At 64.6% G+C, this 14,851-nt stretch overlaps 2 protein-coding genes across 7 annotated transcripts; both read right to left on the bottom strand.

Moving 5' to 3' along the window:
- Nucleotides 1-3,703: 3,703 nt before the first annotated feature.
- On the bottom strand, nt 3,704-5,120 carry LOC138069121 (alpha-2Db adrenergic receptor-like). The gene has a single exon (XM_068959729.1). The coding sequence runs from the start codon at nt 4,855-4,857 to the stop codon at nt 3,760-3,762; it is 1,098 nt and encodes a 365-aa protein (XP_068815830.1). The 5' UTR covers nt 4,858-5,120; the 3' UTR covers nt 3,704-3,759.
- Nucleotides 5,121-5,976: 856 nt separating this feature from the next.
- On the bottom strand, nt 5,977-11,283 carry SLC34A1 (solute carrier family 34 member 1). 6 transcript variants are annotated; one of them, XM_068959754.1, is made up of 13 exons: nt 11,121-11,283; nt 10,673-10,789; nt 10,275-10,466; nt 9,454-9,582; nt 9,234-9,377; nt 8,999-9,110; nt 8,642-8,837; nt 8,382-8,477; nt 8,085-8,184; nt 7,588-7,755; nt 7,027-7,143; nt 6,734-6,858; nt 5,977-6,641 (listed from the first exon to the last, which is right to left on the bottom strand). In XM_068959754.1, the coding sequence occupies exons 1-13, from the start codon at nt 11,164-11,166 to the stop codon at nt 6,072-6,074; spliced, it is 2,112 nt and encodes a 703-aa protein (XP_068815855.1). In that variant the 5' UTR covers nt 11,167-11,283; the 3' UTR covers nt 5,977-6,071. The 6 variants fall into 6 exon arrangements, with proteins under 6 accessions (XP_068815855.1, XP_068815853.1, XP_068815852.1 ...); XM_068959752.1 differs by having other exon boundaries at nt 8,085-8,202; nt 11,121-11,272; XM_068959751.1 differs by having other exon boundaries at nt 10,673-10,849; nt 11,121-11,209.
- Between the last annotated feature and the right edge of the window lie 3,568 nt (nt 11,284-14,851).

The following is a 14,851-nucleotide window of genomic DNA, read 5'->3' as shown; positions in this document are numbered from 1 at the left end:
CCACGCTCCTCCCGCGCCGCTCTCGCATTGGCCCAGCCCCCCAGGAAGCCTCGCCCACTCCGCTTGCGCCGCTGCCCTCCCGTTGGCCCGCGGCGGGCGGAGGTGTGGGAGGGCGGGGGCAGAGTGGGAAAGAGGCGCGCGTCATTCGGCAGCCCGTGGCGAAGGGCGGCCTGGGGAGGGGGGGAAGCGCATGCTGATTGGAGGAAGGCAGTGTCAGTCAGAGAGCGTAGCCGCAGCCCTGGAAAACGATTGGGCAAGTCCCAACGACCTCCACCGGCCTGCTGCCACCTCTGATTGGGCTTGAGAGCTGCCACTCCGCGCAGAACAGCGTCGTGACAGGAGTGTTTCGTAGGGGGCGGGGCGACGAGGCCTATATAAAGGGTTTCCGGCGCAGAGGGTGGTAGTGCGGAGGGAGGAGAGGGCGAGGTGGGTGTTGTGGTGTTTTGGTGTTGCCCGACTCTTCCTGCTTGTCACCTACCGCTCTGCAGAGGGCACGGGGGAAGTTTGGGGTTTCCTCAGTGCGATCTTAATGTCGCCCCCCAGCGCCCTTGGGGGCTGTGGGTGTTGCACTGCTAGCCTTCTGCCCTGGACCTAATTTGAGGGATTGGTTATGCATCATTTTGGTATTTGTGCTCCTTTAGGGCTTTTGAGTGAGCACTGCTGCTCCTGGAGATTTGTTCCTTCTACTGATTTGTTATTCCCCCCCCCCCCCACACACACACACTTTTTTAATTGGTACTTCAATGAGAAGCAGACTCTTCCCGTTAGAAAGAGAGCTGCAGTGTAGGAGCCTCTTCACGTCCGCTTTCCTTGCAGCATTGCGAATACCTCATTTAACTTCTACAGAGCTTTGTCTTCCTTGAGCCCTCCTGCTATGCCATGATGGTCAATCAGCCCTGCAGATTAGCTGGCTCATTGCTTCCAATGTACTTGTGTGTATTCCTGTTTATGCTCTTATGCCTGTGCTGCAGTGGTCCCATATCTGTCCTGTGCCCCCATTTCCTGGTGCAGCCATGACCTCCACCTTTGAATGATGCTGATGTCTCCCTTGCTCTGGTGTATGTGCACACGTGATACCTCTGGTGGCAGTGGTGCTGCCTCACCTCCCCCTGCCCAGGTGTGAAGTTAGGCAATGTCCATGGGCTGGCTGTGCCCCCTGCCAGCTGGAACACCAAGCAGGATGTGGTGGTCATGAGGTTTCTCCACCAGCTGGGTGGCTGGGTGTCTCAATGAAAATCTACTGGTGGGGGCCAACCCAGGCTGCCTCTACACTGAGCACTGCTTAGCCATGGCCGGTGTTAGCAAGCTGGAAGGAAAAGTTTCATGTTCTCAGGTCTGTTGGGCCTGCAAGAACCCAAATTATTACAAGCATCCATATCTGTGCAGTCTGCAAGAACTGTGGTTTGCTGTGTGCTCTTGCATCTGCTGGAGATCAGACTTTGCATCTTGGGTTGCTTATTGACACAGATAACGAGGAACAGGATATTTTGCCCTGCCATATTTTTGAGATGATCTCTCATGTCAGTCTGTCATTGAGAGATCAGATCACACTAGATGCTTTTTTCTTTTTTTAGCACTGGTTTCCTTTGAAAGGTGGCATATAGTTATTCTGAGCTTCAAATACAGTGATGTTATTGCATTTTCATGTGTTTGCATGTTTATCCTTTTGGTTGCTACTTCCAGTTTCCTCCTAAACGGCATTTTATAGCACCATTCTCACAAATGGGTGAATGGTAGTCACAGTCAGAGCAGACACGCACATCCAGAGGTGTCCTGGTACTTCTCGAGAGGCCCATCGCCACCCCAGCTGGTGGGAATAGGACTCTGCTTTTTAATTCTGCAGAGGACATACAGCTGGGGAGGGAGGGGACTATAAACCTATTAGAGAACAAGCTAAGAATTCAAAACAGTCTTGATGAATTGGAGAAACAGCCTAGGAATACAGGATGCCGTTCAAATGCAGCAACGCAAGGTTCTACATTTAGGCAGGAATTATCAGTGCTTCAAGGGAAATTATTTTCTGGGTAGTACTTGTGTCATAGCGGCTCACAAGCTGAGCAGGAGTAAGGGTTGCACTGCTGAGGATAAAACAGACTTTATATGAACTTTGAGTAGAACGGACCTCTGCTGAGGGAAAGAATAACCCACTCGACCTGCCTACTGCCGGCAGGACGTGATACTGGATTAAGATGCAACGAGAGATGCTCAGTAGGAAAATTTTCCCTCCTGTCAGGTGATCAGAGTGGAGAAGCGCTGGGAGAGGCTGCCCAGAGAGCTGCAGTGCCTGGATAGCACTTGGGGTGAAGGAGAGGTCCAGGTGCTCTCAGATCCCTTCCAGCCCTCCTCTCCAGGGTTTTGTGATTCAGCCAGGATGGCAGCTCACACCCAGATTGGGACCAGTCTGGCTCTGTGGGGTCTTCTGGCCCAAATGGGGGTCCTAGTGCTCTTGACTCCGGCTGTGCCCCCTGCTCCTCCTGCCTGGCGACATCGCGGTGTTGTGAGCTCATGCCGTGAGGAGGAGGGCTGGAACCTCCTGGTCCCTCGCTTGCTCCTGTTACATTGGACAAGGCTGAGGGTAGGGCACTGTGGGGCCCCAGGGTGATGCGCGTGGGGCTGGTGGCCCCTGGGGAAAGCTCACTTTCTCCCCTCTCCCCCCAGCAGAGCTGGCTCGGCCACGTCTCCGTCGCATGCCCGTGTCTCCCTGGTATTTTTGGCAGTAAAGCGCTGTTTAATTGTGAAAACGCAAAAGGTCGTCGGCAGGAGGGGAAGCAAGGCGAGAGTGATAGGGCAGCTCCTTCCGGAGGCCATGCCAGCACGTCTCCGACTGCTGGGGCCCGCTGCCTCGGAGGCTGCCAGCGCTGGGGCCCCTGTCCTGGGACAGTCCGCGCTGGGAGCAGGGCTGCGGCAGTGCCGCCGTGCCCCAGCACTAGTGCCACCAGGGGCCACCGTGCTGCACCACCGGGCGCAGGGGACAGCCCAGGGTCTGTGCCACTGCGTGCACCCGTGCACCCGCATCCCTTATGGACCGGCACCGTCCCGCACACACCCAGGGCAGGATGTGGCCCGGCAGATCGCATCCAGCCATGACACAGCCCTGGGGCCGGCGAGGCGGCGGGAGGCTGGCTGGGGGCCCACGTTCCTTGGGATCCAACTCCCAGGCGCTGGCAGCTGTTTTTAGCCGAGTGAAAGTTTGATGTTTTGAGATTTTCTATTTTGAGCTGCAAAACTGGGGAAGTTGAACAGCCTCTGACCCCTGCGTGTTTGCACGGAGCGGCCGGGCCGGCCTGACCTGGCACAGCGAGCACGGCCAGGCACCGGGCAGGGCAGGCATTGGGCAGACGCTGCCCCTCGGGGGACGTTGTTACCCCGGGTCCTACCCTACGTTGCCCCCCGCAGCAGCTGCCGGGCCTGTCTCCACGCTGTGTGCAGAGAGGAGACATGCAGGCCCCAAACGTGCTCGGCCTCAGGCAAAGCCAGCCCTGCGTGGCGAGGCGTTGCTGCCAGTGGGTCACTCCGGCTGCTGGGAGGACGGGGCAACTGGGAGAGAGGCAGTGCTGGGTGCAGCCTGCCGGGCCTCCCAGCAGGCAGACACCAGCCCTGGGCATGTGCATTTTTGGCCTTTTTTTATTGCAACTCCCCCAAATCTGCGTTTCTGAAAATAACTGGAGATGGAACTCAGCAGCAAAGTCCTCAGCTTGCTCCGCGCGCCCCACGGTCCCCAGCCTGCGCGGGGCTGGGAGCGCGGCTCCAGGCTGGACGCTACGTGCCGTGCCGGGCAGGGGGGGTGAGGAGTCTCCGGAAGGCGGCGCGGAAGTCTCTGTTGAAGACGGTGTAGATGAGGGGGTTGAGGCTGCTGTTGCAGTAGCCGATCCAGAAGAAGAAGCTGAAGAGGGGCTTGGAGACGCGGCAGCTGTCGCCACACACAGCCTCCAGGCTGTAGGTGAAGAAGAAGGGGAACCAGCAGAGCACGAAGGCCCCCATCACCACGGCCAGCACCACGGTGAAGCGGCGCTCCCGCACCCGCACCAGCCGCCGGCGGCACAGCGACACGCTCTGGTGCTGGCTCCAGTGCCGGCGGCTGCGGGCCAGCGGCCACGACAGCCGCTTGCTGGGGTCAGCCGCGGGGCCACCCGGCTCCACAGCCCCGTTGCCCGTCTCCCCGGGGCGTGGAGGATGCAGGAGCTGCGGGGCCAGGCTGCTGCGGGTGGCGAGGACGGCCGCATACCTCCGCTTGGTGACCTGGTAGATACGGCAGTAGACGGTGACCATGATGAGGCAAGGGGCGAAGAAGGAGGCCACGCAGGAGGCCAGCACGTACCACGTGTCGTCGCTGAGCGCGCACTCCCGGGTCTGAGGCCGGGCCTTGAAGAGGGGTGGCAGGGCCACCAGAGTGGCCGCGGCCCACACGGCCCCGATCATGCCCCGCACGCGGCCGGGGCTGCGGCGCAGGTTGAGCCGGGCAGCCCGGGTGACGGCCCAGTAGCGGTCGAGGCTGATGGCGCAGAGGTGCCCGATGGAGGCGGTGCAGAGCAGCACGTCCAGTGCCAGGTAGAGGCTGCACCACAGGCTGCCGAAATACCAGTAGCCCATCACCTCGTTGGCCAGCGAGAAGGGCAGGATGAGGACGGCCACCAAGATGTCCGCGGAGGCCAGAGACACCAAAAAGAGGTTCTGGGGCGCCCGCAGGGCCCGGCTGGTGGACACGGCCACCACCACCAGCACGTTGCCCACCAGTGTGACCAGCAGGACAGCGAGGACGGCCAGCAGGATGAGCGCCGTGGCCACGGGCGAGTGTGGGGCGCTCGGGGCCCCGCTGCTGTTATTGGACGTGTTGGGCAGGGCGCTGGCTAGCTCCATGCTGGCCTGGCCCCAGCCCCTCACTCCGGCAGATCCCCGTGGGGCTGCCCCATGCTGGCCATACCCCGCTCACCAGCCTGGCGCCCCCGCAGCCTTGGCATCGCCGAGGGCCCGCCCTGCGCCGCCCGAGCCGGTAGGGAAGCGATCCCAGGCGTCCTGGCCGCCGACAGCTCCCGTACTGACCCTGTTCGGTGGCAGCGGCGGGGTCGTCCTGGCTTGGTGCTGCCAGTGTGGGGCTGAACCAGCGTCCCGTCTCGGCTGCCTTCGTGCCGTCCCCGGCTGCGGCGTCGGCACACGGAGTGGCGGAGGTGCCGGGAGCTGCGGAGCTGCTGCCCCGGCAGCCTCGCTGGCTCGGGCAGCCAGCGCTTCCCAGCCCTGGGGAGGAGGGAGGACGGGGAGGAGGGAGGGAGGGACGGATATCGCTGGCAGCAGCCCAAGCATCTGTGGGCAGTGGGAGAAGGAGTTATTGCCAATGCTTAAAGGGCTCCTGCCGGGCTCAGTGTGGCGGGCGGGATCCTGCCGCGGGCGTCCAGGGGCATCGCCGTGCCCAGCGAGCCTGCTGCTGAGTCCTGGCCTCGTGGCAGCGTGACAGCTCCCCGGCCGCCTCGCGCCTGCCCGGCTCACCGGGGCCGCTGCCGCCACCTGGGGCAGCATGGCACAGACTGAGCAGAAGACACTGCCTGCAGCTTTTCGGGTGCTGGCTTGGTGCAAACCAAGCACCCTGTAAACTGGTGGGCACGGGGTTGGCCCAGGGTTGTGGAGCCGTGTTGTGCCAAGATGGGTGCAGGTGGTGGGTGTCTGGCACCCACGGCTCTGGCTGTGGCTCTTGGTGGCTCCGGCAGGCGGGGGATGGTCCAAGAGGGACAGATGGGGACACGGTCGGGCACCCAGAGCCGTATGGGCTGTGCACAGGAATGCCGAGGGTCTCTGCACCCTGCGATGCAAGCAGTGTTGTGCACAGCCCGAGTGAAAGGGAGCCCCTGCCCGCCTGCACCTTGTGAAAGCTCCCCGTGAAACATCGCTTCCTAATAGCCTAGCCAGCTAATTGCAGCCCTGTTTGCTGCCGAGCTGAGACCTTAGGTGGATGGAGATGCTGGATTTGCAGAGATGAGCCAGAGAGACCCAACAAACTGAGGAATCAGTGCTCCCCCTTTATTAGACACCCAATAATCCAGCAGGGCAGAGGTGCGCTGTGCCCTGGTGGCTGGCACCGGCTAAAGGCGGGTGGCCCCATGTGAGGGCAGGCGAGGGGAGCCCAGCCGGGCGGCAGGGCTGGACCCCTCCTCGGGGTAGGAGAGCGCAGGGTTGTCGAGCCCCAGCCTGGCCTTGTCGCGGGGGCCGGTGGGGGCCAGGGCACCGTCACGCTCGTCCCAGCCGTCGGGGCTGCGGCAGCGGTCGGTGCAGCACAGCGTGGCCCGGGTGATGAGGCTGTCGAGGGGCTGCAGCGAGTGCATCCACGCCGGGAGGAAGTCCCAGGTCTGCAGCCACTTGGGCAGGCGCCCGGGGCTGCGCCGCTGAAGGGCGTTGACCAGCCCCACGAAGAAGAGGAGGCCGAGGAAGGGCGCGCCCACCCCAACCAGCACCCGCCAGCCTGCCATGGAGATGCCGAAGACGAGCGAGGGAAGCAGGAGGAAGCAGACGATGAGGTACAGCACGGCAAACCAGCGGTACTTGGCCGTGCGCTCGCCCAGCGCTTTGGCCATGCGGATGGGGAGGCGGGTGAAGGGCAGCGGGTACCACAGCAGGATGCCGGAGATGTTGAAGAAGAAGTGGCAGAGGGCGATCTGCAGGGACAGCATTCCCATCAGGCCGGGCACGGGGGCATCCCCGGCCCCCCCCCCCCACCGGTGCAACACTAGCCCAGGGCTCCCCATACCTGGAAGGAGCTGGCCAGCTTGTCCCTGGGGCTGGCCAGAGCGGCCAGGATGGCAGTGGTGGTGGTGCCGATGTTGGAGCCGAGGGTGAGCGGGTAGGCGCGCTCTATGCTGATCACCCCCAGGCCTGCGGGAGAGAGGCACCCCCATCCCGTTACAGTGCTCCTTGCCAGCACCCCATGCTCCCACGGAGACACGCATCCTCCAGCACAGCCCTAAGAGTGCCCCAGCACCCACCGGCCCCGCATGGGGGGCACCAGGGTGCGGCTGGGGGTGAGGCTTGCCCGGGACTCACCGATCAGGGGTGTGATGGCCGAGGTGAAGACAGAGCTGCTCTGTACCACGAAGGTCATGCCAGCGCCCACCACCATGGCGAAGTACCCAGTGAGCCAGCTGAGTGGGTGCGGGAGGTCTGCCATAGCACGGGCACGGACACGGGCACAGACACAGACAAGGGCATGGACACATCAGCCGAGAGCAGGTCAGCTGGGGAGGGGGCTGCGGGGCCAGGCTCTGGGTTGGGGGCCAAGCTCTGGCTATGGTGCCAGGCTCTGGATATAGGGCCAGGCGCTGGGCTATGGGGCCAGGCTGTGGATATAGGGGCCAGGCTCTGAGTGTGAGGCCACACTCAGGACTGCAGGAGGCTGGTGGTCAGGATAGATGAGGAAGGAGGATGTGGCTGGACACTGGGAGGATGCGACAGCCACGAGCAGTGGGCATAGGGAGACAGGCAGGGATGCGGCTGGCATGGCTGTGGGGCAGGTGGGGATAGGGGTCAGGGGCAGGCAGCTGTGGGGCAGGTGTGGAGGGCGGGGGCGGCAGGGGTCCCATCCTGTGCGCTCCCTGTCCCACTCACCCGTGTTGATGACCTTCTGGACAGCCTTGGCCACCTGCCCCTTGAGCAGGGAGTTGAGGAGTTTGACCAGGAGGATGAGGCAGGTGCAGAGCACGATGAGGGACCCAGCCAGCAGCACCAGCCCCACGGCCAGGTCCGGCAGCGGCGTGTCCGTGAAGAGGTGCCCGCCTGCCCCACAGCAGGGCTGGGCGAGGGCACGGCATCTGGGGCCACCCTGGCCCCACTTGCAAACCTGCCCCCTGCCACCCAGCCCCCAGCCCTACACATGGACCTGCAGCTCCATCGCCTCCGAGCTCTGCCGTGTATCCAGACTCCAGCCCCATGCCCAGTGCTCCCCGCCCTACACACAGCCCCTTAGCTCCACATGAACCCTCCAGTCCCACACACAAGAACCCCCCCAGCCTCATGCCCACTGCCCCACACACAGTCCCACACCCAATGCCCCGCAGCGCTGCCCATGCCCAGCCCCACAGGCAGCGCCCCGGGCACCCACTCACACTTCTGCCCCGTGACATTGTGGAGGCTCTCGGTGCCGTTGGTGCTGCAGTGACCAGGGGCCGTGCAGTTTGGGGGGGCTCCAAGCCCCACAGCGGGTGTCTGCAGGGAGAGGGCAGGCTGCAGCCAGCCCCATGGCACCTTCAGCCAGCCTCTGCCAGTCAGGTGCCTGCTGGCCACCCTCTGCAGGACCCTTTGGTGGGGGTCTGGTGGGAGGCCTGCTCCCTCCTGGCTCCCCGGTCTCCCCACTCCACTCCCAGCTCCATGCTGTGGCCCTAGTGCAGCTGTGGGCTTCTCACCTGTGGGGGTGCTTGCCCACACCACATGCGGATGAGACTCCGGTTGCGCAGGCTCTCATCCCCCGTCGCGATGCCCGTGATCACCGACTTGTCCAGCTGCAACCACACACATTGGAGAGGGTCCTCAGGGGTGGGCAGCACCCCGGCCCAGGGACGCCATCGCTGGGCTAGGGACATCACTGCCAGCCCGGGGACACCCAGAGATGACCACCAGCACAGAGACATCAGCCCTGGGGACGCCACGGCCGGCCCAAGGAGACCTGGATGATAAGCCTGGTGAAGGGCTCCGTGATGATCTTCAGCAGGTCGGGGGCGTCCTTCCCGCTGCGGATGTTGAAGGTGGCCACGACCAGGTGGGTCACGTGGTGCAGGTACCCGCTCACCACCTCCAGTGGCAGCAGGACCAGCACTGACAGCCAGTTGAAGCAGTCGTGCACTGTGGCGCCAGCGAAGGCCCTGCCGCGGAGGAGCCTGTCGGCATGGGGCAGCCCCGCGCCCCCATGGGGGCAGCAGCATCCGGCCACGGGGCCTCCCTGGGTGGCACAGCATCTGCCTGCTACCTGCTCACCAAACCAGTGTTGTCCCCAAATGTCTCCCTCACCCATGCCAGCTCTCACCGTTTGAACTCACTGCGGTCACCGGCCTGCATGAGGGCCACAATGGTGTTGGTGACAGAGGTGCCGATGTTGGAGCCCATGATGATTGGGATGGCAGAGCGCACCTCCAGCACTGGGAACAGAGAGACCCATTAGGCTCAGTGGCCCAGCGCTGGGGCAAACCACCTCTCGCCACCCCGTCCCCGCACCTCGGGCCATGCTTCAGGCCCCGGGGTGCCCCACAGGGTACACTCACACCCTGAGGAGACCATGCTGACGATGATGGAGGTGGAGGTGGAGGAGCTCTGCACCAGCACGGTCACCAAGATGCCCACCACGAGCCCGGCCACGGGATTGGAGAGGATGGCGTTGTCTTTGAAGATGTCGCCAGCCACCTTGCCTGCAAGAAGAGCGTGAGCAGCAGGGTGGTGGCACGCCGGGTGCTGCTGGCCACCCGGGTGCCCCTGCAGCCCTACCTCCGGCCAGCTGGAACGCAGAGCTGAGCACGTCCAGGGAGCACACGAAGAGGTACAGGAAGCCGAACATCAGGGGCACCTTGAGAAGGGAGACACAGATGGACTGGACCCTCTCCCAGCACCCCAGCCCTGCGCAAGACAAGAAAGAGTGTTAAATGGCCGCCCCAGTGGGGCTCCATCTCCCTGGGGTCCCACAGCCCTACACCTTCCTCTGGCTGCTCCCCATGGTGTGGGGGCCAAGTCTCTGTGCCTGGCCCTGCTGCCAGTCTCTGCGTCCACTGGCATCTCCTCTCATGGCGGAGCTCCCCTCCACTGCCCCTCATCCCAGGTACCCGTGGGTGCCCCACTCCTGGGAGCAGGACCCCCGCCGCCCACCAGGCTGGGCGGGCTGGTTGAGGTGCTTGTGTGAAGAGTGGCACCAGGGCTGTGGGCTGCAGTGTGGAGCCAGCCATGCGCCCGTAGGTGGCAGCTCCAGGGCTGAGCCTTTCCCCAGCCCCATGGCCGGCGGCCAGCACCGCAAGCCCACGGCCGCCGCGGGTCCGGGGACGCTGGCTTTCAGAGAGCCTCTCTCAAGTGGTGCCAGGGTCTCTCCCGTCTCCGCATCCGGGAATCACCGTGGTGGGGAATCAATGCTGGTCCTGGGGGAGACCCCCAGCTGACCGGGCACCCCAGAGCCCCAGCACCCTGAGACACCCCAGCGTGCCTCTGGCAGGTCTCCAGGTGCTCCGCAGCCCTGGCCGAGGTGCCGGCTGCAGGCACGTGCCTCTCCGCTGGGCGCGTGCCGGCGCTGCTCCAAACTGTGGTGGCGCCGGGGCCCTTACCTGGCTTCTGCAGCTCGTCCGAGGGCAGCCGCGGCCCCTGCCAGGGCCTGGCGGGGAGCGCGTCCAGCTCGTACCGCTCCATGCCCTCCATCAGCCGCCCTGGCGAGCCGGGGCACAGGAAGCCGTGGTCAGGGTGCGCCACGGCGCCCACGGCGAACGGGTAGGCATGGGCGCCGGGCAGCCTGTGCAGAGCTGGGAGAGATGGGCCCTGTGTTACGGCCGCCTCCTGGTGGGGCACTAGGCGGAGACCCCCTGCCCGCCGGGGATGTCGGCGCAGGCATCGCGCTGGGTCCGGGGGCGAGGAGCCGAGCGCTGCCTGCTCCCGCGTTGGGGCCCGGCAGCGGGTGGAAGCGGAGATGCACCCTGAGGTGCGAGGAGGCAGGCTGGGGAAGACCTACCTTTGGGGCTGGGGCAGTAGGCGAACTGGGGCCCGCGCAGCACCCTTCCTCCCCGCACCGGGCAGCGAGGCATGGCAGGGCTCTCCCTCCGGTAAGGCAGCGTCGTCCCTGGAGAGTCTGAGCAGAGACGGCCGCAGGTCACCACAGCAGAGCCACGTCCATGAGCCCCCTGGAGCCCTGGAACCCCCCCCAGCCATATGGGCAGCCACGCAGCGGTGACACTGCCGAGGAGCATCGTCCTTTGGCCTGATGGTCCCCTGGGCCAGCAACCCACCACCCCAGAGAGCTCCCGCCGGCAGCCCTTGCATAGAGGGTCTTCGTGCTGGCTGACGTGACCTGGGGTGAGAAGGTAGCCAAGAAGCGGTCCTGGGGCCGCGGGTGGCCAAACCCTGCCCCAGTCGAGCCATGCTCAGCCCGGCCGGGCATCCTGCCCCGTGGCCCTGCTCACCTGGGGCTGGCTGGGCACTCAGGGCAGCTCCGCAGCTGCATGCCATGTCCACGCGTCTCTCCAGCAAAGTGGCCCGCAGGGCACCGGGACCCTTTATATGTATGCCAAGAGCAAAGTCTAAGGAGCCCTGCGTTACCCCACGCCTCCGCTCGCCGCTCACCTCCTCCCCAGAAATTCCTGCAGTTAATGGGTAACCCCGCGGCGTCCCATGTCAGCCACGACCCTGGGGCAGCATGGAGCACGCGTCCCCGGGGTCCCGCGCTGCCATCATGCCCCGCGCACCCCGGCCTTGGCTGCCCGAGACGGAGCGGCTCCCCGCGCGTGATCGCGGCCACGGCCGGCTCCACGGGGAGCCACCTGGGCGAAGCCTGGCTCCTGGCCACCCTGCGCAAGGCCGGGTCCCCACAGGTGGCTCAGCTCCCCTGGCTCTCGCTCATCCCCAGCGCAGGCACCGGATGCTTCATGCCCTGCATGAGAGGAGGAGGACGAGGCTTTGGTGTTGCTGGGACTTCCCAAGCCAGAGATGAAGCAGGAAAGAGGCAAGACCCCTGGGCACATCCCCGTGCAGCGGGGAGACGGGGGCCATGCACATCTCCACCGTCCTCAGAGCCACCCGAGCACCAGCCGCAAGGCACCGGCTCTGCCTGGAGCATGCGCCTTCATCCTCGTCACGAGGGCGGGCGAGCCGGGCAGGCTGGGGTGCCGGCGGTGACTTACGTCAGCGGTGGGGCAAGGCCCTGCCAGGGGGGACGGGCACCAGAGCCATCCCCAGATACCGTCCTGGCAGGAACGGGTGGCACGCGGCCCGGCACAGCCCATGCCAGCAGCTCGGCATGGAGCAGCTTGCGGCATGGCGAAGGCAGCTTGGGGCAGAGACCGCGTTTGCTCTGCGCGTGCAAGGCCGGGATGGGTGGGAGAGGAGCGATGCCAGCGATAGCATCACCCGCTCCTGGAGGCTGTTTATCATTACCCTCTGTTTACGCATCTGTGGCCAAGTTTCCATCCACCCAAGAGGTGCCCGGGCAGCCCGCGGCCCTAGCAGACATGGCGAGAGCCAGGGGCCAAAGATGTCTGCCGGGAGCCGGGCACAGAGGGGCCGTATCGCCGGAGCGCTTACGGCTGCGACTTCTCTCTTCATCTGGGGCTGCAAGGGGAGAAGCTGGTAGCTGGGACCCCAGGTCCTGTCCCGGCGCCACACAGCTGGCGTGGGCAGGCTGGCACCTGTGAGCAGGTCGGTGCACCCGCCGCACCGCGGCCCTTGTTCACTGGGGCACAAAGTGCTTCGTGACCTGCGCCTGGGTCGCTCCGATAGCACGTGGGTGCCCCGCTCCTCTGGGTCCCGTGTGGGATCAGACTGTCCTGGGCACTGCGGGGGCCGAGGGATGCGCACAGCTCGGGACAAGGGGGCTGGCGTCCTGCTCCCGTCGGGAGCCCGCGGGCTGAATGGCACACTGACCTCAAGGGATGGACCACAAGCTGCACCATGCCGTGGCCGGAGACGGCAGAGACCTGCTACGTGCACTCGTTGGCTTACAGTGCACCAGCATTAGCAGCGGGGACGAGACTGTGCCCCCTGACCGGGCCGGGCTGTGGCCCACGGCATAATTCGGCAGCTCAGAGCTGGGGTGAAGTGCTCAACACAGCCAGGCAAGTCAAGGTGGCCTGTTTGGGGGCAAGGGGACATACCTCAGGTATCCTGGGATGCTAGAGATGCTGAGGGACAGTTTAGGGATAAGCCGACCTGGGGACCTCCCCAACACTCCTGGAGCCTTAACAAATGAGCCTTTACCAGATTATAAACCCAGCTAATATAGTCAAACACCTGGGACAAGCCAATGCGTGGGAGATGTCCCTCCTTTCCAGGAGCAGTGGGTGCTCGGGGAGGGGGTCCCTCATGGCCTGCAGGTGCAGGCAGTGCCACTCTGGGCCTGGCGTGGGGCCTTCCCACAGTGGCCGACCGGGCTGCTCAGACCAGCGCTTGGGGCCGGGTAGTAGTATCCTGCCGGTGCCGGGCTGCACTGTGTGGGAGGCTCTGCTGGTGGAGGGGAGGCTGGTGTCCGCATTTGCCCTGTACCCCGGGGGGGGTTTTGGCTAGCGCTGCCCGTCACAGTGGCTGCTACCCAGTTGCACCCACAATCATTAACCTGATGGGGCCCGGGCAGCTCCCGCAGGTCACTCATTGACAGGGTTGGGGCTGAAGTCCTTGGCCATACCGGCCCCACAGTTTCCCTATGACACCAGCAGTGCTGGCAAAAGAAGAGAAGACTGAGCGGCGATCTCATCAACGTGTACAAGTATCTGGGGGGGGGGGGAGGTGTCAAGAGGATGAGGCTAGTCTCTTCTCCGTGGTGCCCAGTGACAGGACAAGAGGCAACGGGCAGAAACTGAACCACAGGAAGTTCCATCTGAACAGGAGGGAAAACTTCTCGACTGGGAGGGTGACGGAGCACTGGCACAGGTCGCCCAGAGAGGTTGTGGCGTCTCCTTCCCTGGAGATATTCAAAACCTGTCTGGACGCGGTCCTGGGAAATATGCTCTAGAGGACCCTGCTTGAGCGGGAGGTTGGACTGGATGATCTCCAGAGGTCCCTTCCAACCTCAACCATTCTGTGATTCTGTGAAAACAGCCTCCTGGTACTGCCCCGAGGCCCCAGCTGCCCAGGGAACCACCACTGTAGGGATGCTGGGCCCAGGGTGGGCTCCGTCCCTGCCCTCCGCCCAGCAGGGCTTCGTGGGGTGCTGGAGTGCTGGGGAGGTGTTGCAGCCACACAAAGCCCCAGGTGGCCTCCCGGAGAGCTGCCATGGGACCCACCAAGGGCAGAGCTCTCCCCTCCCAGGGGCTGCCAAAGCCTTTCCGTACCTCCCAGGCCACCAGTTCAGCCCCTCCACCACCTTGCTGGTGCTGGAGGGACCTGGGCTCTAGGTGGCGGGGCAGGACCTGCTGGACTCCTGCCTTCGAGGGGGGCCTGGCCTGGGCAGAACATAGCTCCTCGCAGTGAAGGACAAGCCCCGCAGCCCACACGCTGAGGGCCGAGACCCAGGCACGAACAGGCTCACTGTGGCCTCAGCAGTTAAGGACGGAGAGGGAAGCTCTTCCAGGCAATGCTCTTTATTCCTCCCGGTTTCACACCACAGACAGGACTGAGCAGGACCACAGAGACACACGAGGGCTCTGAACCGGGCCACAGGGCTGCAGCCAGCCACGGGGCAGTGTGGGGCTGGATCTGGGTGGCTGTGCCCCCTGCCCCTGAGGTGGGCTCCGGGGTGGGCAGGAGGCAAGGAGCCCGGGGGCCACCTGGGGCCACCCCTCCATCTCTGGCAGTGCAGTCATGGCAAGGCAGTGGCCCCAGGCACAGCTGGGCACGCCTGGGGCTGGGAAGGGCCCAGCGTGCGCGGATGATGGAGGGATCTCCCAGGCTACTGGCTGAGGGACCCTGTCTCTGCTGCAAACTGGTCAGGGGTCCTCATGGGGTAGCGACCTCTGGGGACATGGAGATGCTTGGGAGGGGGATCCACAGGGCACAGACCATGCCGAGGGCAGAGCACAGCCAGGTCTGGCAGAGCCGGGCTTAAGGTTACTGTCTGCTACAGCCTGCCTGGCACAGCCCAATGGGCAGGAGGGAAGTCCCACCAGGGCTGGGGCTGGTGCAGGGGGGCTGAGCATCCAGTGGGCCCCAGGGGTGTAGGCCAGCCTGAGATGCTCAGCACCCAGAGGGTACTGCACTTCTCTGG

This window comes from Struthio camelus, chromosome 13 (assembly GCF_040807025.1).
Source record: "Struthio camelus isolate bStrCam1 chromosome 13, bStrCam1.hap1, whole genome shotgun sequence".
Taxonomy (NCBI): Eukaryota; Metazoa; Chordata; class Aves; order Struthioniformes; family Struthionidae; genus Struthio; species Struthio camelus.
Note: the sequence above shows the minus strand (reverse complement) of the source record. Positions and strands in the feature narration are given on the sequence as shown.